At 38.4% G+C, this 23,949-nt stretch overlaps 4 protein-coding genes across 8 annotated transcripts; 3 read left to right on the forward strand and 1 right to left on the reverse strand.

Moving 5' to 3' along the window:
- Positions 1-524: 524 nt before the first annotated feature.
- On the forward strand, positions 525-1,255 carry LOC113740352 (oleosin H2). Its single transcript, XM_027267956.2, has one exon. It carries the CDS (start codon positions 629-631, stop codon positions 1,073-1,075), a length of 447 nt encoding a protein of 148 aa, XP_027123757.1. The 5' UTR covers positions 525-628; the 3' UTR covers positions 1,076-1,255.
- Positions 1,256-2,397: 1,142 nt separating this feature from the next.
- Positions 2,398-4,592, forward strand: LOC113738959 (uncharacterized). The gene is made up of 2 exons (XM_027266220.1): positions 2,398-3,618; positions 3,744-4,592. Exons 1-2 carry the CDS (start codon positions 2,398-2,400, stop codon positions 4,590-4,592), a joined length of 2,070 nt encoding a protein of 689 aa, XP_027122021.1.
- A 4,385-nt stretch (positions 4,593-8,977) lies between these two features.
- Positions 8,978-19,580, forward strand: LOC113740184 (AP-1 complex subunit mu-2-like). 4 transcript variants are annotated; one of them, XR_003460406.2, is made up of 13 exons: positions 8,978-9,182; positions 9,292-9,441; positions 10,852-10,998; positions 11,107-11,169; positions 11,249-11,425; positions 11,561-11,664; positions 13,532-13,639; positions 13,776-13,872; positions 14,068-14,165; positions 14,806-14,947; positions 15,030-15,152; positions 16,690-16,838; positions 19,135-19,580. XR_003460406.2 is itself a non-coding variant. In XM_027267714.2 (12 exons), the coding sequence occupies exons 2-12, from the start codon at positions 9,313-9,315 to the stop codon at positions 16,786-16,788; spliced, it is 1,287 nt and encodes a 428-aa protein (XP_027123515.2). In that variant the 5' UTR covers positions 8,979-9,182; positions 9,292-9,312; the 3' UTR covers positions 16,789-17,104. The 4 variants fall into 4 exon arrangements, 2 of the variants coding, with proteins under 2 accessions (XP_027123515.2, XP_027123516.2); XR_011813073.1 differs by lacking the exon at positions 19,135-19,580 and adding an exon at positions 18,321-18,933; XM_027267714.2 differs by lacking the exon at positions 19,135-19,580 and having other exon boundaries at positions 8,979-9,182; positions 16,690-17,104.
- Positions 17,428-23,377, reverse strand: LOC113740183 (tryptophan aminotransferase-related protein 2). Of its 2 annotated transcripts, XM_072046021.1 has the most exons (7): positions 23,068-23,377; positions 22,933-22,969; positions 22,201-22,704; positions 19,764-20,067; positions 18,411-18,691; positions 17,870-18,174; positions 17,428-17,763 (listed from the first exon to the last, which is right to left on the reverse strand). In XM_072046021.1, exons 3-7 carry the CDS (start codon positions 22,434-22,436, stop codon positions 17,579-17,581), a joined length of 1,311 nt encoding a protein of 436 aa, XP_071902122.1. In that variant the 5' UTR covers positions 22,437-22,704; positions 22,933-22,969; positions 23,068-23,377; the 3' UTR covers positions 17,428-17,578. The 2 variants fall into 2 exon arrangements, with proteins under 2 accessions (XP_071902122.1, XP_027123512.1); XM_027267711.2 differs by having other exon boundaries at positions 22,933-23,377.
- Between the last annotated feature and the right edge of the window lie 572 nt (positions 23,378-23,949).

Raw genomic sequence — 23,949 nt, forward strand, 5'->3', positions numbered from 1 at the left:
CTTTTCATCATGTAAAGTATTAAATTAGTCTATTACATGTCTTATTTTGTGCATATATATATTTATATAAATTATTTTTTAAAAATTTATTGAACCGAAGTTGAACTGATCCGACCGGTTGAATCTCGACCCTTTCACTTCACCGGTTCAATTAACAGTCCGGTTTTTAAAATATTCTTATAGACGGGACTGCCATGGTGCCAAACTTGTACTAGAGAAAAATATGATTTAAGTCCAACATGATTAATCCAAATTCAATTAGCCAATGGTTTCTTTAAATTAAGAAAAGTAACAAATGATTGAAAAAAAAAACCAATGGGTTAAGTTAAAGAACATAAGTGTCCATTAAATCCAATAAATATATAAACTAGAAAAGCATCATCAATAGATGCTAACAAAATTGTGAAGTCATCATCATTACCAAACACCAAATTTTCCATGCAAAACTACTCTCCCTTTCTCAAACATGTGTCACCACCTTAACTCTACGTGTCCATTCTCCCTTCCCTTTAAATCCAGCACCTCACCACGACCGCCACCGCGCCATTTTCACCATCTTTAGCACCTCAAAAAGGGAAAAGCAAAAAACTCCGATTTTTTTCCCATAAGCTACCGTCCACCGCCCTTCATGGCTGAGCACTACCAGCTGCAGCAACGCCCCACAGAGGCCGTCAAAAGCTTCCTTCCTCAGAAGGGTCCATCAACTTCACATGTGTTAGCAGTTGTCACGCTCCTCCCAGTTGCGGGAGTCCTGCTAGGCCTTTCCGGGCTGATTCTCGTCGGAACGGTCATCGGTCTGGCGGTGACAACCCCGCTTTTCGTTATCTTTAGCCCCATTTTGGTCCCAGCTGTATTTGCCCTAGGGCTGGCCCTGGCCGGGTTCTTGACCTCCGGTGCTTTCGGGATCACTGCACTTGCTTCATTGTCGTGGATGCTGAACTACATCCGACTCATGAAGGCGTCTTCCCAGGAGCAAATGGACCTCGCAAAGTGGCGCGTGCAGGACACTGCCGGCCAAGTTGGTCAGAAAGCGAGAGACGTGGGCCAGAGAACTCAAGATGTAGCCAGAGCATGAGCTCCTGAAGTGGGCTTTGTGTCACGAGCTCGGCCCAATTTTGTATTGGGTTTTGATGTTCGTTTTGTTTCTGATCCTTGTTAATCTTGCCTATGGCTTTTATATTTCTCCCTTTTTTTTTCTCTTTTTTTTTCTAGATTAACAAGGGTGAATAAATGCAACTCACATAATTTGGAATAATGTGATTGATTCTCAAATAGAGAGAAATAGCTGGGGTTCACGAGTAGTATGAAATAACTTCATTTTTGATAGAGTGGTTTGTAGGATGAGATTGCAAAATGAAAGTTATACCCTCATATATGCTAATGCTTTGGTGAAGTAGAAGAACTGGGGAGAAAGCAAAATAATTGTGAAAAATGTAATTAACTTTCTTCTTAATTTTGGAAATTTTAAAAATTCTCCACGAAAAGAAACAATTCAGGGCCTTTTTTTTAATTGATGGGAAAAAATTGGAAGAAAACCTAAAAATGAAAAAAAAAATTTGGTAGAAATTGGAAGTCACTTGCAACTGTTACTCATATCTAGGGCTCATATCTAGGGCTGCAAACGAGCTGAATCAAGTCGAGATTTGGCCTAATCCAACCGAGTCTCGACATAATTTCATTGAAATCGAGCTCGACGAGTTGACAATTTCAAATTTGAGTTCGAGATCTAAAAAAATAAAAAATAATTATTTTATTTTTTAAAAAATAAATAAAATAATATTTTTTCTTAATAAATAATAAAATATTAAGGATATATATGTAATTTTACTATTAAAATTAAAAAAATAAAAATATATATACTTAAAATAAAAAAATAAAAAAATATATACTTAAAATAAAAATATATATATATATATATATATATACACTCGAACTCGCGAGCTAACGAGCTTAATATTTTGAACTCGAGTTCGAGCTCGATTTCGACTCGACCAGTTCGAACTCGACTCAAGCTCGATATTGTGTCAGGAACAAGGAAATAGAATGGGACGTCGTTTAATGCAAAGGGTTGTGCGTTTAGGACCTTGGGAGCAATACTACGTCGTTCTAATAACAAGGGCGGTGCTGGTGTGATAGGCAGAGTTAGTTGAGGGCCAATTACATAAATAGCCTTCAGTAACAGATTTTTGGTTATGTTTTTTTAAATGAAAAGAATCTTACTGCCTTCTCTTTCCTGTCTGTTAATTCCCTATCTTTTTCTTCTTTCTCTTTTCTCTCTTCTCAATCTAGTTTCTTCCTTCAGATTCTTTCCCTGAACCAATACAATTCCAAAAATTAACTTACAGGCTTGACATTTGGTATCAGAGCGGTCGATTCTTGGCCGCGAAGGTATCAAAAATGGCAGAGAGCACTCGATTTAGGACGCTGGAGGAGCAACTCAAGAAGCAGGAAAATCGATTGCAAGAACTGGTGGAATCCATGGCTACGATGCAGAATACAAGTTCTGAGGAGTTGCGGCATAAGCTGCAGACGGAGTTGGAGCAGAATAACGCGAAATTGGAGACAGTAGTGGGAAATCTGGACCAGAGGTTCAACAAAATGGAACAGAGGCTCAGTACAGTGTTGAAGTTGCTGATGAAGGAGAAAGGTCTCCCTGACGTCGATGGAGGACTGTCTGATTCAATCCTGCCGACTCCCCCATCGCATCTGAGGTTAACACCCTCAGTTGAAGGGTTTGGGCACCAACAAGAGCACAGAGGTAGGCAATTCACTCCTAATGTGCCCCGGTTGGAGCTGCCCATGTTTAACTTTGGAAACCCTAGGGAGTGGACTCGAAAATGCCAGAAATATTTTTTGAATTATCAGGTAGCAAAGAGTCAAAAAGTAGAGGTCGCAGAGATGTTCTTGGAGGGTAGAGCTGACAATTGGTTTCAAGGAGTGAAACTGGTGAGGCAGGGGTTGTCTTGGGGGGAATTTTGTGAAATTCTGTGTGAAAGATTTTCTGGAAGTAACTCTCGTGACGTGATGGACGAATTTAACAAGCTACAGCAGAGGGGAACGGTTGAGAAATATGAGGAGAAGTTCGAAGAACTAAAAACTTTAATGCTGATGAAAAATCCTAGGCTGGACGAACTTTACTTTGTTTCCAGTTTTATTAGTGGCCTCAAGGAGAAGATTAGACCTATGGTAAAGATGTTTAAGCCCCAGACTTTGATGAAGGCTTTTGAAGTTGCTGAGTTGCAAGAGTGCTCTCTGGAAATCCAGTCGAAACAGAACAGAAATTCAAGGAGGATGGCAGTGGAACCCAAGTTTGGGATGTATAGAAACACTACGAATGATCAAGGTCGCCAAAGCTCATATAGATTGCCTGGCATCACTCCTGGCCCCAGGAAGACTGATGCAGCACACAGGGAATTTAGTAAGATATCAGCGGAGGAAATGCAGTATAGGCGTAAGCACAATCTATGCTACAGGTGTGGGGAGAAGTTTGGAATGGGGTACCAATGTAAGAAAGGGGGTCTAAACTGTGTGAGCATTGAAGAGGAGGAGGATACTGAATTTGAGGACGTGGAAGGGGAACAGGATGAGTTAACAGGAAGGGTTGGGGAACTTGCAGAAGTCTCCTTGAATGCATTATCTGGGGCTATAAGGAGGAAATCCATCCTACTGATAGGGAACCTAGGGAGGTTTCCAATCAAGATTTTAGTAGACACATGCAGTTCTGATAGTTTCATTCACTACAGGATTGTCAATCTTCTGCACCTACCACATCAGCAGTCAGTCCCTTCACTGTGACTCTCGCAGATGGAACTGATATTACCAATGGAGCCACCAGTCCCAGTGTGACATGGTTAATCCAAAACTATCAATTCAAGTTTGACTTGAAGGTAATAGAGTTAAGGGGATGGGATATAATCTTAGGGGTGGACTGGATGTGCCAGTACAGCCCCATTATGTTTGATTTCCATACTCTCAGCGTTGCCCTTAGTGATAGGGGTAGTTTGCTGCACCTCCAGGGATTTGTGAATCAACTTGCTATGGAATTGGTGAGGGGTAGGGATATCAAGACGTTTATACAGGAAACGCACAGAAACTGTGCAGCCATGCATACTGACGAGGCCAGGGAATCAGATGAACACCTTCCAGAGTCTATAGAAGGAATCCTGCAACAGCATTCCCAGGTCTTTTCCACCCCAACAGGCTTACCCCTAGAGAGAGAATTGGACCATCAGATCAACCTTAAACCAGGAGCTGAACCTTTTAAGCTCAAGCCCTACAGGTACCCTCACTCACATAAGGCAGAAATTGAAAAACAAGTTACTGAGATGCTCACCAATGGAATTGTTATACATAGCACCAGTCCATATGCTTCCCCTGTTTTGTTAGTAAAGAAAAAGGATAACTCCTGGAGACTATGCATAGACTACAGGAAGTTGAACGAGCTGACAATAAAAGACAAATTTCCTATTCCCAATATAGATGAGCTGCTGGATGAATTACATGGCACCAGATACATGTCCAAGCTGGATCTCAGAGCTGGTTACCATCAGCTGAGAGTAAAGGCTGTTGACACTCCTAAGACAGCTTTCTAGACACACTACGGCCATTTTGAATTCCTAGTGATGCCTTTTGGACTCACAAACGCCCCAGCTACATTTCAAGCATTGATGAACAGAATATTTCAACCATACCTCAGGAAGTTTGTCCTAGTCTTCTTTGACGACATACTAGTGTACAGCCCAACATTAGAGTTACATGGATAACATTTGCAAATGGTGCTCAGCATTTTAGAAGAACACCATTTGTATTGCAAGAGGTCGAAGTGCTCTTTTGCTCAGTCCTCAATTGAATACTTGGGGCATGTGATTTCAGAGGCAGGAGTGAGTATGGACACAGCTAAGGTGGAGTGTATCAAGTCCTGGCCTGTTCCTAGAACAGTCAAGGAACTGAGAGGTTTTTTGGGATTAACTGGTTACTACAAGAGATTCATTAAAGGCTATGGAATGATCAGCAAACCCCTGACTATGCTGTTGAAAAAGGAAGGCTTTGCATGGAACCATGGAGCTCAAATGGCTTTTGAGGACTTGAAAAGGGCTATGACCACAGCTCCAGTGCTGAGCATGCCTAATTTCGAACTTCTTTTTGTCATAGAGACTGATGCCTGTGGGATAGGCATTGGAGCAGTGTTAATGCAGCAAGGACATCCTATAGCCTTCCTTAGCAAGGCATTATCAGTTCAGAATCTGGGGTTATCAGTCTATGAAAAAGAGCTTTTTGCCTAAGTGCTAGCTGTAACTAAGTGGAGGCACTATCTGGTGGGTCATCATTTTATTATCAGGACAGATCACCAAGCTCTCAAACACTTGATAGAACAAAGGCTTACTCACCCACTCCAGCACAAGTGGCTAACTAAGTTACTTGGTTTAGACTATGAAATACAATATAAAAAGGGTGCAGACAATGGGGTAGCAGACGCCCTTTCCAGGAGAAGGATTGAGGGAAACACTGTTGACTGTGGAGAGGCTGAGCTTCAGACCTGTGCCATCACCTCAGCTCAGCCTAGTTGGATGCAGGAAGTGCTAGAAAGCTACCTGGGAGATGCAGAGGCTCAGCAGAAATTATCTGAGCTATTGCTGGATTCCAATGCAGATCCAGATTATCAGTTAGAGAATGGGGTGCTCAAGTTCAAAGGGCGGCTGTATATAGGATCTGCTAATAACATTAGGACCAAGGTGGTCAGAGCATTGCATGACTCAGCCATTGGGGGGCACTCAAGTCAAAGGGGGTGTCTGCATAGAGTGCAAGCCTTATTTTACTGGCCTGGAATCCGAAGGGATGTCCTCAAATATGTGAGATCTTGTGATGTGTGTCAGAGGAACAAACATGAAAATGTTCCTTATCTTGGGTTACTGCAACCAATTCCTGTACCTCAGCAGGCTTGGTCACACCTTACTATGGATTTTATTGAGCAACTACCTCCATCCCATGGATTTGATACCATTTTGGTGGTGGTGGATAGGTTAACCAAGTTCAGCCACTTCATTCGACTCACTCACCCTTTCTCTGCACAGCAAGTAGCATAACTTTTCCTTGACAACATATACAAGCTGCATGGGCTTCCTGAGACCATTATAACTGACAGGGACAGGATCTTTCTTAGCAAGTTTTGGCAAGAGCTATTTGGTATGGTCGGGGTAAAACTGCACTACAGTTCATCGTATCATCCTCAGTCAGATAGTAAAAGTGAAAGGGTCAATCAGTGTTTGGAAAACTATCTCAAGTGTATGTGCAGTGAGCACCCTTCTCACTAGAGCAGTTGGCTTCCTACAGCTGAGTTATGGTACAACACTAACTTCCATACTAGCTTGCAGGTGACACCATTCGAAGCATTATACGAGTATAAACCAAATCACCTCCCCTTAGGACCTTTTCATGATAGCCTTGTACCTGCTGCTGGTAACATGGTGCAGACTAGGCTCCAAATTCTGTCCCTCATCAAGGAGAACCTGGCCACTGCCCAGAATAGCATGAAGTTGTTTGCTGATAAGCACAGATCTGAACGTGTCTTCCAAGTGGGGGATTGGGTATTTCTCAAGTTGCAACCTTATAGGCAACAATCAGTGGCCTTACGAAGGAATTTGAAGTTGGCTGCCAAATATTTTGGACCTTTCCAGATCCTTGCGAGAGTAGGGGAAGTCGCCTACAGACTAAAGTTGCCAGAGGGAGCTCGAGTTCATCCCGTGTTCCATGTTTCTTTACTTAAAAGGAAAGTGGGAGTTACACAACAGGTGGAGTCCATCTTGCCAGAAGTAGATGCATCGGACCAGTGTTTGCTGAAGCCAGAGAAGATTCTCCAGAGGCGTGTTTTAATGCGAGCTGCCAAACCAATCATCCAGTACCTAGTGAAGTGGAACAACTTACCAGAATCCGAGGCCTCGTGGGAGAATAAAAGCTTCATTGACAGACAATTTCCGGAATTTCAAGTTTGAGGACAAGCTTTGTTTAAAGGGGAGAGATTATCAGGAACAAGGAAATAGAATGGGACGTCGTTTAATGCAAAGGGTTGTGCGTTTAGGACCTTGGGAGCAATACTACGTCGTTCTAATAACAAGGGCGGTGCTGGTGTGATAGGTAGAGTTAGTTGAGGGCCAATTACATAAATAGCCTTCAGTAACAGATTTTTGATTATGTTTTTTTGAATGAAAAGAATCTCGCTGCCTTCTCTCTCCTGTCTGTTAATTCCCTCTCTTTTTCTTCTTTCTCTTTTCTCTCTTCTCAATCTAGTTTCTTCCTTCTGATTCTTTCCCTGAACCAATACAATTCCAGAAATTAACTTGCAGGCCTAACATATTGATCGAGCTTAAGTTGAGTTTGACTCGAGCTGCTCGCGAGCGGCTCGATTCGTTTGCAGCCCTAGTCATATCCTCAATGGTTTTCAGGTTTTATTTATTCTCCCTACCAAAAAAAAAAAAAGAACAACCTTAAAAAAAATTGAAATTCCTACACATCCCAAACAAAACAACTAATTTTCCTTCATCTCCTCCCTAAAATTTCCTCTTATTCCTCAATTTTAACTAAACTCACAATTTATGACTTATATTTTATCCCAAATAAATAAATAAATGTATGGTTAATTCACAATTCCAACCGTGCATTGTAGTTTCAATCTGACCAAAATAGATATTCTATCCAACGAACATAAATAATCAATTCTATTGTTTTAGTATCCACATATTCAGTGTGGAATAAATTTAGTAATTAGTAATAATTCATAAGCAACTCAATATATTTATATACTATTGGGTTTGCTTGGAAGTGTGCTTTTTTGGGGTTTGCATTCGACAAATTTTTTAACAACTTTATCAACATTAACATCCAAAAATACCCAAAAATATTAAAAAAAACACACGCCATCTTCCTCTTCTACTACTATCCTCCCATCTCAACTCACTGGCCACTGCCATCACCGACCCCACCGTTGTCGGCTCTGGCATCGATCGTGCCAGCTAACTTTTCTTTCTTTTTATCCCCACTTTTTATCTTCTTTTCCTCTCTTTTCCCCCAATTCATCACCCCCCCTCTCGACTAGTGGGGGGAGACATGGGAGGTTGGTGAAGGGAGAAAGAAGGCAGTGGCAAGAAAAGGAGGAAAGAAAAGGAGAAGGGAGAGAGGAGGAAGGAAGAAAAGAGAAAGAGGGAGGGGGAGAGAGAAAAAGAAAAAAAAGGGGTGGCTGCAGACAGTAGCGGCGAGAGGCAATAGCCAGCTAGTCAGGAGGAAGAAGAAAGAGCTGATTTGATACAGGGATGTAGAGGAAGAAGAGGAAGGGAGGAGAGAAAGGGAAAAAAAAAAGAAAAGGAAAAAGGAAAAGGAAATGAAAAGTAATAAAAAATAAAATTTTTTATTTTTTTTAAATCCTAAATATACAAAAGTTTTTCTACTGATTCTATAATAAATTACAATAAAATTTTATACAAACACTTAAAAAACATACCTTTGAAGTTGACCCACTATTTCACACATTGCTACGATTTTCAAAATAATATAGAGTTGAAATTATTTTTTTAAGTAAAAATAAATTTTGAACTTTAAATAGGGTTGAAATCCCATAAATTAAAGATTGAGAGGATTCTAACTCCTTGTTCTCTTCTCATTTCGGTATTATTTCCTCATTTCTTAAATCCTATTTTCTCCTATAAAAAAAGTTAAACAAAAAATTCCAAACTTCAAACATCTAAACTTCAGATAGAGTGGTAAATTAGTCACTAGACAGTAAATTTTTTCCAAAAAGGAGAACTAACTTCCAAATTTCAAACCTCTAACAATAGCTTCAGATACAAAGGACAAATTTGTCAGTAATATTTTTTTTCAAGATAACTATGGCTAAATTAAAATAGATAGTCAACACCAAAATAAATAACTAAACAAATAAATTAAATAGATTCATTTTTTATTTTTTTAAGGATTATTTTTTCAAAAAATTGCAAGTTTTTTTAAGTCAAGTAACTTGCTCCAGTTTCTCTCCAAAGAAGTACCAGAAGAAGAAAGAAAGAACACCAACCCAAGACATTCAACAAAAACACAAGCAAAACAACTTTGTCAGATATCAAAAGATCCCATCTTCAATTACCGCCAGGCCACTCATTATTCAGCTGAGAGCTGATTGATCTACTACTCATTTTGTGGTACTGCAACTCAATTCCCTTTTTCTTGAAAAACCAAATTTTAACGAGCCCTTTTCACAGATTTAAGCGAATTTGAAGAAAGATTGAATTTTTATTGTTTTTGTTGCAGGAGGTTGTTGGTTCATCAGCAATGGTGGGCGCCACATCGGCGCTTTTCGTCTTGGACATCAAGGGTCGATGCTTGATCAGCCGGGATTATCGTGGGGACATCTCTGCTGTTCAAGCTGAAAAGTTTTTTGCTAAGCTTCTGGAGAAAGAGGTGATTTATGTGAGGATATTGATATTTTGAGAGGTGAAAATGTGGTAGGATTACTGAATTATGATGTGGCTTCTAATGAGAAAAGGAAGAGGATGATCAATTATGTGGATGCATTAGTATTTAATGATCTAAATGGCAGCTTTTGATTTTGAAACTTTTGGATTTGAAGCATGATTTCTGGAGAATGAACTGGCATTGCTTCTTTTCTGGCTTGAATTTGGATAAAGTAGCATACAGGGAAGTATTTGTACTTTAGTCATTGACTTTAAAACTGGAAAATGCTGCGTTTAATTTTTTAAAAGAGGCCATGATATCTTGATTTAATTAATCAAGTCTTTTCCGGTTTTGGATGGTGGAAAAAATATGGAGGAGTTGAAGGTGAAGGTGAAGTAAAGGTGAGGAAATTATGGAAATAGAATGAGCAAAATTTGAAGGAAAGTGATACGACAATGAGATGAAAATTTTTGAAGTAGCAACTTGAATTGTGAATACGCAATTCTTGAAGAGGCTGCCTTGCTTAAAGTTTAATTGCAAGTTATTTTTAGCTGTGGTTTTGTGTGCATCAGTAGTCAATAGGAGATAAGCCAAACTCTCAACTATTTGAGTTGAGTGGAACTTATCGTGTGACACCAGATGAATATATGAGTGTAATAAGGATGAAAGAAGGCTCAATATAATTGTGGCCATTGTTTGGATTGTTATCTGGTGCAACTGATTAACCAAAATATTTCGTTGTTTATGAAAACCTAATTTCTCCATACTGATTCTTTGCAACTGAACAGCATGTAGAAAATTCATCTGAGTCTCTTTTTTCCATGATCTGAAAGGACAAGAGCTCGGATTGAATCGGTATTGATCCCTGAAGAGGACTCGAACCTCCACGCTCTTTAGCACGATATTTTGAGTCTCGTGTGTCTACCATTTCACCACCAAGGCATGAATCGTATTCCATGAATATGATATCCATCTAGTGTGATGTATAGAATATATGACAAAGGTGGGGTATTTCTATTGATCAGTCATGTCCCGCAAGTAGTTTCCAGTTCATAAACTCTTGATTTGGTGTTATAATGTCATCAGTTAGTTAAACATGACTAAATTCTTTAAACATGGTTAGCCACATGCAATGAAGATGCTAAAATTACTAGAAACTGTAGTTCTACATTAGTAAAGGGAGCAATTCAAGAAGCTAATCAATCTTGTTAGGAACTTTTGCTCCTTTTTTTCCCTTAATCTTCTTGATCTCTCCTTGCCTGGAATGTGATTACTGGATACATATTTGTGGTTACAGCTTTGGCGTTCATTCATTCCTATCTGCTTCCTGGTTTAGTTTTTTGGATAATTAAAGTTGTACTGTATTCGACTGATTATTTGTATTTGTCTGCCCAATGTGGTCTTGATCTTTTATAGGGTGACATAGAGTCTCATGGTCCTGTATGTTATGATGATGGTGTGACCTATATGTTTATTCAACACAACAACGTTTTCTTGATGACGGCGTCAAGGCAAAACTCTAACGCTGCCAGCCTTCTCCTTTTCCTGCATCGTGTAGTTGATGTAAGCGGTCTAGCCGATCATAGTTTTATTTTGTTTTGGATACAATAGGAATCTTAAATGTCTATTTAAACATTTTTTTCTTTTTACCATGGTTGATTCTTGTTGCAGGTTTTCAAGCATTATTTTGAAGAGCTCGAGGAGGAGTCCTTGAGAGATAATTTTGTTGTTGTGGTGAGTGTGAAGAACAAATTTCTTTTTCCCCTACATGATGTTCTATGCCTCACATGAATATGGAACGCCCTAATTGCAGTACGAATTACTTGATGAGATGATGGACTTTGGTTACCCTCAATACACGGAAGCGAAGATTCTTAGTGAGTTTATCAAGACTGATGCATACAGAATGGAGGTCACTCAGCGCCCCCCTATGGCTGTGACAAATGCAGTTTCATGGCGCAGTGAAGGAATAGTGGATAAGAAAAATGAAGTATGCCAAGCTTCTTTTTTGTTTTTTCCTTGTTACTTTGAATTGAATTCCTTAGTGATGAAACTCCTGAATTTATCAGTAAAAGGGCAAAAAAAGAAGAAAAAAAACTAAGCTTCTATTATCATGTTGTATCAGGTATTCCTGGATGTGGTAGAAAGTGTAAATATACTGGTGAACAGCAATGGCCAGATAGTTCGTTCAGAAGTGATTGGGGCTCTGAAAATGAGAACCTATTTGAGGTGCTTGGCTTAACCTTATTTCCTGTTGATGAGTTGTACTTTTCCTTGCATATGGTTCTTTATGCATTACAATGTAGGGTTTCATGGCTAAGAAAACTCCTCATTTAAGTGCACAAAGAAGACTACAAATGACATGGTTTCTTTTTCCTTCTCTCAACAGCCCTGTGTCTGCTAAGTCACAAAAAGATTGGATTCCATGTTTGTTGAAATTAATGAATGATGCAAAAGAAATAAATTAAAGGCCAAAAAGAAGAGATTGAAGCAGATGGACTCTCTTCAGAATTTGATCAACGAAACTTGAAAGATGAAAATGGTTGTATATACTAGGTTTTTCCATGGTAAATAGAGAACTATGATACTGAAATAGGAATATTTATCCCAGGCCACTGTCCAAATAATGATACTTTTCATGATTGAGGTGGTACTTTTTTCTAATGTCATTGTAGCTTCTTTTTGGAAGGTGAAGGCATAGTCAAGTGTTCACTTGGGTTATTGATCTGTAAACTGGAAAAGTTGGTTTAGTTTTTATCATGCTATGGTTGTGGAAGTGAAACTTATCTGGTGACAAGAAAATCATCACTCTGAAGTCAAATATACCAAACCATGAATCAGAGTGTTGGCGGATTGAATCAGAAACTTAATTCTGGCTCTATCAATTAAAATATTTGATAATTTGTGGCATATTGTCGTTAGTCGACATGGATGATGCAGTAGTCATATCATGATACAGTTTTGTGTCAGCCTACCAAGTTTTATTGTAGAATTATCTGCAGAAAAATTAACTCATGCATTTTTGCATTTTGGCAGAGGTTTTTCTGAAAACTATAAGACAGTTATCCTTTGGGCTATTGTGCAATTGGTGATGTCTTTAGCTTTGTTTCTTGGGCTCTAGTTTCTTCTTGTGTCATAGTGATCATTCCATCTTTCTCAAAGTGCCTTGCCTTACTGTCTTTTGATAGTTTCTGACTTCTTTATCACAGTCTAGTTACGTCTAAACTGATTAATATGTAATGCCAGCAACATAAGAACATGATGGTTGAGCGAAAGAATGAATTATTGTGTCAGCTCATTTAGACTAACATGCTGTAGAAAATGTCTGCGTTGTCTGCATCTGGAGGATCTTTCCATATTCACTATTTCTGACATTCTTATGTCGCAAATATCCCATGTCAGTGACACAAATCTTGCACTTATAAGCATTTGGGTCACCTAAAATACATTGGTTCTTAGAGCATCAAATTGTGATATCTTTATACTAGATCCAGGTGGCGGGGGGGGGGGGAGAATAGTGATTGTTGCATCTATATAAGATCCAGTGTATGTGATGGTAGCTAGTTTAGAGTCACTTGGCCTCCATGAATAGGTCAATTAGGCCAGGTCTCATGTAATGCTCCAGAAAAAGGAACATCCTTTTTGAAGTTATGCTTCTTGTAACTGCAGTGCCAATCGAGTTAATTGCTTAGAGTAGAATTCGGCAGACTCTCTTTCTTTTTGAGACTTCAGATACTCTGTCAATATTTCTTGTTAATGAAGAATTGTTTCTTTATTGAGAACCCTAGGGTTAGCTAAATCACCAATATTTTGTAGTTTGGTTTGTTTTCACCTGATAAACAAAGCTTCAACAGGGACCCAAGTAATCATTGTTTTTCTTATGTTTTCACTAGGTTTGTATATATAAACATGTAAACACAGATCATAGGCCAAAAGACTGTATCTTGTGTTAGTTACTTTTTTACTGGAATTCCTTTCTGGTGGATGAAACATGTTCATGAAAGGGGTTTGTTAGCATTTTTATTGGTTGAGTTATCATTTTCTAGCAATGATTTCCTAATGCTGTTAGATTACAATTCATGATTTTTTTTTGCAGTGGCATGCCTGAGTGTAAGCTAGGCCTTAATGACAGAGTTCTTTTGGAAGCTCAGGGTCGTTCTACAAAAGGAAAAGCTATTGATTTAGATGATATCAAATTTCACCAGTAAGCTTCAGTTCCTTTCCCCTTCCCGCCCCCCATGTGAGTGCTTTATAAATGAGACACACTCATGCTATTCTCAGAATGAGAACTTCGTGTTCTCTCAGAATCTTGTGCTTGATCATTTCATGTTTACTGTTAGGTGTGTACGTTTGGCTCGGTTTGAAAATGACCGAACAATATCTTTCATACCACCTGATGGTACATTTGATCTCATGACATATAGACTTAGTACTCAGGTGCGCTTTATATCCTCCACTAGTCTTTTTGTCTCACTAGAATAATGCGTCTGCATAGGGTTTAGTTGGCTCATTGTAGGTGATGCCTAGTTAATTTGTATGGGATGAATACAAGGCATTGAGCATGTAGATTCTCTTGCTTTTGTTTTGGTTTTGGATATTGAGATCCTGAGCTAGCACTTCTGAAAATTTCAGGTAAAACCACTAATTTGGGTGGAAGCTCAAGTTGAAAGGCACTCAAGGAGTAGGGTTGAATTTACCGTAAAGGCCAGGAGCCAATTCAAAGAGCGCAGGTGAATGGTTGTTTGTTTCTGAACTGTGAAAATAGGTTTTGTCTTGCAAAAGTTGCTTTTCACAGATTATGTATTTATACTGGTATTTTTTGCCTTTATTGGTACTTGATTTGGTTCCTAGGCATGCTATTTTTGTATCCCTAAGTGTGAGTCCTTCAGCATTATGTAGTAGAGGTGTCACAGAGCTCAAGACCACATCCATATATTTTTTATAACATGTTGACATCATCATTTTTGTTGTTATAATTGGCTGACGTTGCATTTCAATTCATGAAGCGTTATCTATTTCATCTGTGGACCCTCCACATCATGAGAGCAATACAATTATTCAATCCTAGATACTGTTTGGTGAGGCCAAGAGGAAAAACCAGGCATGGCCGCCCTCATAAGGCCTTGGTGGGACTGAGTGTATTGTAGCCTTAGCCTTTTGCATGTACATAAGCAATTGTTGTCATTCTATAAGTCTGTCACAATATGGTTGAAGCACAGCTATCTTGACGTTCTCTATTGTTTGAGAAACCTATGCAAAATAAATTTATAGTTTTACTTTAAAATCTTTTCAAAGAAATTTTAAGTTTGACTTTCAGAAATCTGTGCAAAGACTTAATAGTTTTACTGTTACATCTCCATCATGGTTCAGCACTGCAACAAATGTGGAAATCGAGTTGCCTTTGCCATCTGATGCAATGAATCCCAATGTACGAACCTCAATGGGATCTGCTACTTATGCACCAGAGAAAGATGCGTTATTATGGAAAATTAAATCTTTTCCTGGTAATAAGGTATGAGTTTCATGGAAGAGCTCCGTACTTTGCTGTCATTCCTTGTCAAGCAATCTTTTACCTTCAATTTTGACGTTCATAGGAGTATCTCCTAAGGGCTGAGTTTCGGCTTCCTAGTATAAGTTCTGAAGATGCAGCTCCTGACAGAAAAGCTCCTATTCGTCTGAAGTTTGAGATTCCATATTTTACTGTCTCTGGTATTCAGGTATGAGAAGTTGGTTGGCATTTGTCTCAATGAAGTCAGAATTTAGTCTCATTTGGTGCAGGGATATTATATTAAGTGTTCCCTACATGCTTATGGCTAAAACATTTTTGTTGAGGATCATATGGTTTCTCTGTAAATGTTCAAAACCAGTCCTTCCATTTGACTAGATAAGAATGAATTTTAGTGTTATTCCTATGACTAACCAAAAAAATGTGAGAATATTGTACTTCTTTGTTACACGGCTCTAACCAAAATGTATCCAACGTTTAAAAAGAAAGGCATTAAAAGATCAGTTACATTATCCTTTGGTGCATGTGCACAATCAGTTATACATGTTAATAAATATCAGTGACACTTGTTGGTGGAAAGAGGCCATTTTCCAAGAGTAGCTCTGAGTAGAGTTTGACTAGAATGACTTTGGTCCTATTCCTCATTTTAATTACTTGAAGTTTATTTATTTTTATGCGTAGGTGTAAGTCCAGTCATGGGAAAACTATGGAAGGAAAAGTGGGGGGAAAAATTGCAGCTGTTGCTTAAGTGCCTCTCCCCTCTCTTCTCTGTAAAACCAACTATTGCTGTAAACCACCCAACTATTGTTTGAAATATTTGCCATGGAAGATTTCTGCTAGTGGAAGACAGAAGGCAGGGGAAAGGGGCTGCTGTAGCACATGAGAATGGAGATGGTGAGGTGTGTGCAGAGGGCAGGCTGAAAGGTCTGAGGAAGTTTGATGTGGGTGTGGGTAGTCCCTAGGCATAAAACGGTGCAATCGGCTAAGGCTAGCAGGGGCAAGTTTTTTGGGGAAAGAGACCTATTTTTGGTGTAGGGAGGTTGAGGTGGGTTTTAGTCTAGGCCCTCTAGGTTGTAGTAGTTAGCGATTTGGCAAAATGGGTTTAGTATGTGAGGAAGCTTCTGGGAGCTACTAGGTACCTGGAGATGAAGGATTTCAGGTCTGGGGTTGGGTTCTGGCAGACCCAAGTTTTTTCTGTCCGGTTGCCACAACTTTATGAACTGGATCCAACTGGCTAGCAGTGAAGTTATGCTCTTTTAGCTTTATTGGGTTATTGAGATTTAAAGTGATTTAGTGCCGAAACTTTAAGATGGTAATATAAGGTGGTCCTGCAGCTTTCTTGGTTGTGATGCTAATTGCTGCCAAGTTCTTTACAGTTTCAGATAGACCCTGGGTAGTAGATTTATCTCTTACAGTTATTTTGTTTGTTAGACTATGCAAGAGAAAATAGAAAAAAAAGAGGGGGGAGGGGTGGTTTGTTCTGGAATTCTTCATTTCATCACAATTCATATGTGAAATTTGGGATAGGGAGGAAGATTCTCTAATGGAACTAAAAACTCAAAACATGCATGCTTTCATGGTTTCTGTCTCATGGACAGGTTCCATGTTCCTGTCTCATGGACAGGATATATATTTTGCCTTTGCTGAATTAAGTTGAAAAGCTTCTATATGCCCCCTACCGTTTTTAGTATTTTTGTAATTTTGGATTTGTGATAACGATCAACCAAACTTGTTTGTGCATTGAACAGGTTCGATATCTTAAGATCATTGAGAAAAGTGGATATCAGGCACTTCCATGGGTTAGATACATAACAATGGCTGGTGAATATGAACTAAGGCTTATCTGAAAGCAGCCTGCAGTTGCTGTGGATTCTGATGACTTTGTAGCAAGCTATCAGTAAGTGTATTATCCAAAGTCATTACTCGATGCTTCATTCATGAGGGCCTTTGAGCATTTTTGTGAGTTCTTTTATGAAGTTGCGTATGGTAGAATCAGTACTGAACCTCTTATTAAGCTTGTTCATAGTTGCATCAGATTGCTTCTAGCAGGATGTTTTCATTAGGGGCTTATGCTTGTTCATTCTCAACATTGTCAAATTCTGCCATGCAAATTAACGCTACATCACTGGTTTTATATATTCAATTCTTCAGATTTCCTTCTCAGGGTTTGCATCTATAGCCTTTACCTATCTGGGATTGACTTTGCTGTTCCTGTTATAGTTTTGTTTTATTTTGTTCTGTACTTTTCTCCCCGCCTTGGCAACTGAGGACGACAACAAAGTCGGCAAAGCCATATTAGCACACAACCAGATCACAGAAATGAAAGTAAACATCACCAAAACCTAGTACTGCTCATCTTTTGGAATACGTTCTAATGTATGTAGTTCTACTTCCATATATGCTAATACATATATATTCAGAATACGCCCATGAGCTTGCATACATGCACACATTGACCTAAAAATTAAAAAACGATCCTTCCAAAATAAAATGACAATACCGAAAAGATTATATGATAGGTTAAATGAAGAAAATGACTAAGATCCTTATCATTCTAGTTCTTTACAAACACGTATGTCTAAAATACTAAACCCTTTTCCCTTCTATATGACAAAGTTACCCTACCTATGATGGTTCTCAAGAGTTGATCATAGATAATCTATCTGTAAACCGATCAAATATTTCATCTCGGGCCATCATGCTGATCCTCACATACTCTGGACCAACTCCAAAATGCTTGCCTCCCCTCGTCAAAATCTTGTGGCAACGTAGGAAGCTCTCACAATCCTCTATGTCCCTTTCACATTTTAACCATGCAAAAGCTGAAGGAGAGGGGGGAAAAGGAATAGTCGGAAGCATCAAGAGGATTAATTACGAGATGATAAACAGAAAAATCCAGTATGGCTATTATCATTATATTGAGATTACCTGGTTGTGGCTTGAAATGATGACCGCTGAAACGACAGGTACCAGAAGGAAAGCTGGGTAAACTGAAAAGATCACTTCTATGCACAGCAGCTCTAAGCTGTGCCCACCTCAGTGCCATGAGATTATACCCAAATTCAAAGAAATTATTGCTTCGTTTAGATTCAGGACCATGTTCAATGCTATCAGCCACATGATTTAGAATCTTTGCTGCACGTATCTGTGAATCCTTTGACACACCAATGGTGTTTAACTCTATATACTTAGTCATCCTTTTAGCAACTTCTTCATCTTTGACCAGAGCCCAACTGAAAATTAAGTGAAAATTGATAAAGCAGCTGATTTCCTCCTAGTATGCATCTATAAGGATGACAATGCAATAAATTGTCTGCTGCTCAATCATGTATCTGTGAATGCACTACTTCTTCAGGTAAATTAACTGATCATAATGCAGAATTATAGGATAATAGGCCTACAGAACGAAAGGTAGAAAAAAGAAGGGGGGTTGTGAGACTGCAATTGTCTCGTTATCAAAGGAATTTACCCTAGGCGTGTACCAGCATGGCCGGTGCTTTTGGAGAATGTGAACAGCATGATATCATGGTCCGCAGGGAAAGAAATAGGAGTGTATTGTGGCCAGTAGTAAGCCAGGTCATGGACTAAAATTCCTTGTTTGCGGTTAACAACGGCTACTCGTGATGCTCCATCTGGATTGTTAGGAGAGGTTACAAGCTCAATATAGGGTTCATCTTTGCTGAATTTGTAAGCATCACCAGCCCATTTGTAGAGTCCAGACTTCAAAAAATCGGTCATCAGCGGGTACGACTGCAATTCGGTGATAGATTGGACATATATGAGCTTCCACATACTGTTTTTTAGGGGAGACAGTTAAGTAATATTGACATAGATGAGCTTCCACAGACAATTTTTTATGAGATATGGTTAAATAATATCTCTATCCATAGACTAAGCCTGCAACTTGCTACAATAGTTTGACAAGCATCATTGTTAAGACTACATAATTCAAAGATTACCAAATTCCCTTTACCATGAACCTTTATTTTGCAGCCAGCAACTTGTTGACTAGGGATCATTATATCTGCTAAGGATTGTTGTTCCCATGGATAAACAAACTTTCATTCTTCCTGTGCTTATGTGTTCCATAATTTAGGAGAGTGGAAAGATATCTAGACAAAAAAGTTTTAGAATAAATCTTCCTCATCCTATAATGCATTTAACACTTTAAAAATTCTCAAATTGTTATCCAGGAGATTTATCAGAATGTGGATATTTGAAGGAGCAGATGATCATGTGAATTTCCTGAGGCAATTGAGCATGAATCCTGAAAGTTACCCTGGTTAATTGCAAATTGAGAGTTTTGCCCTTTGAAATTACAAATGGGATGTAGACCAAAAATTGTAAATTAGGAAAAGAATTGTGTCTGATGCAAGTTTATCTAAAAACAGAGTTGGGGAGAAGTTAAGCACAAGAAACCATCCTAACATACAAGTGACGAAAGACGAGAGCATGAAGCCAGAGGTGATCAATGGACAGAGGGCCGGCCATAAATCAAGAGGTCTGGAAATGAGTAATGACTAATTGAAGGTTTCCACTTTCCAAAAAAAGAAAAGAAGTATTAACAGATAATTGCTGTGAACATCTTGGCACCACATTAAAACATTTAATGGAAAAATAATGAAAAGTCAGATACAAATCAACTGAGATTATAGAATAAAGCAAGAAGATAGATTATCAAATTGTGAAGTTTTTGGGTTGAATTTGTTAGTTTGCTTTGGATTCAAGAACAAGAATGCCAGCTTTTGTCAATCACATAAACGTCCCTTACTTTGGCTTATTGAACAACAAATGAGTCAAACCTTAAAATCTACAAACTCACAGAATAAAATGGAGCAGCTGACACCACACTCATCGGTTCTGAAGCATTTTCCGGACAGAGAGCATATAATACAGCTTGATAGAGTTGCGTGGAACCTGTCCCAACCACAATATGACGCCCTTCTGTTACAGCATTCCCAACCTGCTTGTGCAACCTAACAATGGCATTCGCAAATGCAGACTCCAGAAACCAGCAAATGTTTCGGACATCAGAAAAATAACTTATCAGTTGCCAGCCCGAGATCACAACAGTGGTTCTGTCCCCCATCTGCTGCCAATACCTCTCATACATTGTCGGATCACCGCTGCATAGGATTACAAACATAATTAACAATTCCTGCATTATACCATTCATAGTTACCCCACATTGTTAGAACTTTCAAATGAGTCTGAATATTTAAAATTTTTAACCGATATTCTTGATTCCTGCACCGTCCTCAGTAGACCCAGACAACAGATGGTCCATCCAGGTTCTTGCCTACTAAAAGTATACAATGAGCATATTTGAGTACCATTATGCCTTGGAATCATATGCATGAGGCCGCCTATAAAATAAACAAAATGGGCTGTAGCAGGGATTTGAAACACATTTCAGTGGCTGAAATGAATGAAGGGTCAGGCTCTGCATGCAAAATTGCTACTTAAATAAACAAAATATACATGAATCAGACTCGTAATTGGAAAAAAAAGAAGGGAAAAAAAAATAGCAAGTTTTCACTGTGGTCCTCATCAATGCAACGATTCAAATATGGAATGGAAGGTGGGTATGGAAGCCAACTCCAGTGGGTCCAATCTCCACTTAAAGGATCAAAATCATTGATTGAATGAAAGGTTAGCATCAGGACCAAAATTCATTCTCCACATTGAATGTTGAGGACCGAATAATGGTCCAATCTTGACAAGCACTACACGTTTTAGGTTCCTAGTTCTCATGCATTAAACTTGCAATGGACCTAATTTGACTTTAAAATTTTCTTTAAATGCTAAGCTACACCCACCTAAACTCTTTAGATCCCAGCTTTGCTATGGTGTAAAAGGGGATTTTTTATAAAAAATAAATTTTATATACACTGACAGTGTATATACTGTCACCGTTGAATTCATGACACATGTGCAAAAATTAAATTTTAAATTCAAATTTTGCATAGTTATCATTCATCCAATGCTGACAGTGTATATAATGTCAAAATTAATCCTTTTATAAAGTGAAGTACAAACTATTTAGACCCCCAACTTTAGTCTTACAGACCCCTTCAAAAGACAAAAAGCATGCATGAAGCAAATGCACAAGGCCAAGAAAATGACCCACAAAAACAAAAAAATTGTACCTCCAATTTAATGTAGCCTAAATAAAGTGACTTTATGCTTAACATGGTGGCACTGGAATCCAAATCAACCCAAAAATGAAAGCTAATGAAGAGTTTTGAGTAGTTTGAGGTCCGCTAAGAAGTTAGTACTAGTGAGCACAAGATTGATGGTGCTGGTCAATGCAAGAAGCAAAGGACCACCACCACCACCACCATCCATGGTGGCATGCTTGTATCTTGATGCCAGTAGATTCTTTGGGAACAGAAAGCATAAGGGAAGGAAGAAGCAAAGCAAATTGTCGAAGTACAAAGACAGCAAGCTTTCTTACAACGTATCATAACACGCACCATTGGATTTCACATTTTTGATTTTACAGCCATCAAAGACTTGTCTTTGTCTCCCAAAGTGACAAAACGTGAATCACTGACTCTGGCAATTATGGCACCTGAGTGAATCCTAGCAAATATCGGACGCCTTTAATACTAGTAATAGAAAACTTCATGGGACATCTGCTAGAGCTACAAAAGTTGACCCACTCCAACAAAATGAAAATAAAAAAGTAGGAAAAAATAGTTAATAGTAGTAAAACTCAATTACAAAGCAGAACCGCCAAAATAATACTACTAGGAAATCTTGATGGGATATCTTTCTAGTGATGCTAGATGGTATGTAAAAAAACCAATTTCTCTTAGTAAAAGAAATCCGAAGGATCCTCTGAATGAAATTTTATGACTCCTCCCACTGACCTTTAAGATATTCTAATACTGAACTCGATCCCCAATGGAGAAGGGAAAAAAAAGGTGAAGAAGAATAGTAAGACTGAAGAGAGAGACCAGAGCCAGCACACTGAGCCATTGACCGACCAAAACTAAAAAGGCCAAACATACAGAGCTGGGCCTTGGTCAAATCTTTTCTTCTCGTCTCCTCCATTTACCCGCCCCCATCCCGCCCCACAAGCAAAAGAAAAATCAAATAAAGCACAGGAAAACAGCAAAACCAAATGAATTTTGCAGCAGAAGAGGTGCAGATGCATTGCAAAAAGGACGATGGATTGATGGATAAGTTGTACTCAAACAAAAGAAAAATGAAAACCAAGTTGGAATTTTGGGAAAATAATTGCTACCACTTACTGATCAAGATTGATAATACTCCCATCATCTTGAGCTGCTGGTGCTGCTGTACTAGTTGGTAAAAAGGATGAATACGACACCGTTTTAGAGCCTGCAGCATCCTTGACCTTCTTTACATGCTTTTCCTCTCTTGAAACCTCCATGACTCTCGAGATCAAACCAACATTTAAGGCCAAAGAGATCACCAGCAAATGCTTTAGTGACATCATTTTCAACATATTCTGCTGACCCGTCATCTTCTTAACGAAAAACTGCAATTCTTCCTTTCCAGACAAAAGTATAGCCTTCAAGATGTGATTGTGATGAGTGAATGAGCTAAAGCTGAGCTGGATCAAGAGCGTAAAGACTGAGACTTTAAAAGTAGACTTTCAAGATTCAAGTGACAAGTGTAGGGTGGAAAGAGAGATCCTTTTTGGTGCTTTGGTGCTTCACAGCTCTACTTTTCTCTGTTGCAGAAGTTCAATAACTCCCTGGAGACAAATTCCTGTCAAGTACTGATATTTTCTGCAAAAAGCAACAAAAAGGGAAAAATGCTAAAGATTCAGTCAGGCTGGAATATTCTTCACTCATGATTTCTTGCACTAGTACTTGGTTTTTACTCCATTTAGGCCTAAATTGGGTTCCAGGAATTTGAATATCGAACAAAACAAGAAATCAAAAAAATCCCAAAAATCATTTTTTGTTCTATATATCTTCTCTAGAAAGATAGAAAACAAGATGATAGGTGCAAACCTGAATAGAGAAAATGAGCTTGAGGTGTTCAGATCATCTGGAGAAAAGGGATGAATAAAAGTGCATTAAACAGAACGCTCAAAAGTGGGCTCAATAAACTTTGTCAAGATAGTAAAAAGAAATAGGATATTTTGCCTGAAAAATAGCTTCTCTCAGATTAGATACTTCTATCTATTTCGCCCGAAAGAAAGAAGATGTTCAGTTGAACTGCGCTTCCTTTCTCCCTTGATCTCTTCGCTTAGGTGTGCATTTATATACTACCACTACTCATCGCACTGAAGAGTAAGAGAACGGGTACTACTCCCTCTAATATACTACTAAAGTATTTATAGAAGTGCGAGAAAGAAAGGGGATGGCCTTGCTTTGGATTTGCTGATTCTTTGCTGGCGTAGCGTTGCGTCTTCGATGGAAGAGAAAAAAGCTGCTTCTTTTATTCTTTCGGTTCCTATTCCTCTCCAGTGTTGCATTTTTATATATCTGTGTGTGTATATATATATATATAGATTGGGATTAGAATTAAAGTTTGAATAGGAGATTATTTGAAATAATATTTTGAAAATATAATGTAACACTTTTACGATGTAATGTATGTAAGATAAAATGGTAATTAAAAAGATAAAAAATTGCTAAAAAATGTGTTTGTGATATAATAAAATATGTTTTACAAATAAAACCCAAGCCAAACACATTGTAAGGGGAAAAGAGAGATTTTTTTATATTCTTATTTATATGTTAAACAACATTAAAATAAATTCTGAATTGCTTTTGTTGGAGTAGTGACACTAAGTCCCTATAACTCCAAACATATTTTAATTCAAAAATTTCTTCAATATTTTGGAATTCTTTTAACATTAGTTTACATCTACACTTGTTGTAACACTGTTATGATGTGATAGTATATAAGATAAAATAGTAATCGGATAACATGTTTAAAAAACATTTCAAAAAGTTGTTTCGAAATGTTTTTCTTGTTAAACTAATTATGTACATGTGAATGTACAACACAACGGGAATCTA

This window comes from Coffea arabica, chromosome 4c (genome assembly GCF_036785885.1).
Source record: "Coffea arabica cultivar ET-39 chromosome 4c, Coffea Arabica ET-39 HiFi, whole genome shotgun sequence".
Classification (NCBI taxonomy): domain Eukaryota; kingdom Viridiplantae; phylum Streptophyta; class Magnoliopsida; order Gentianales; family Rubiaceae; genus Coffea; species Coffea arabica.

Coding starts and splice junctions, on each gene's coding strand:
- LOC113740352 (XM_027267956.2), top strand. CDS start 629: ATGGCTGAGCACTACCAGCTGCAGCAACGCCCCACAGAGGCCGTCAAA.
- LOC113738959 (XM_027266220.1), top strand. CDS start 2,398: ATGGCAGAGAGCACTCGATTTAGGACGCTGGAGGAGCAACTCAAGAAG. Junction 3,619..3,743: donor GGGTTGGGGAACTTGCAGAA/GTCTCCTTGAAT, acceptor CATTCACTACAG/GATTGTCAATCTTCTGCACC.
- LOC113740184 (XM_027267714.2), top strand. CDS start 9,313: ATGGTGGGCGCCACATCGGCGCTTTTCGTCTTGGACATCAAGGGTCGA. Junction 11,170..11,248: donor GAGATAATTTTGTTGTTGTG/GTGAGTGTGAAG, acceptor CCCTAATTGCAG/TACGAATTACTTGATGAGAT. Junction 11,426..11,560: donor TAGTGGATAAGAAAAATGAA/GTATGCCAAGCT, acceptor ATGTTGTATCAG/GTATTCCTGGATGTGGTAGA.
- LOC113740183 (XM_072046021.1), bottom strand. CDS start 22,436: ATGACGGGTCAGCAGAATATGTTGAAAATGATGTCACTAAAGCATTTG. Junction 20,068..22,200: donor AGTATTATCAATCTTGATCA/GTAAGTGGTAGC, acceptor AATCCTATGCAG/CGGTGATCCGACAATGTATG. Junction 18,692..19,763: donor CAGCTGCTCCATTTTATTCT/GTGAGTTTGTAG, acceptor ACCGAATTGCAG/TCGTACCCGCTGATGACCGA.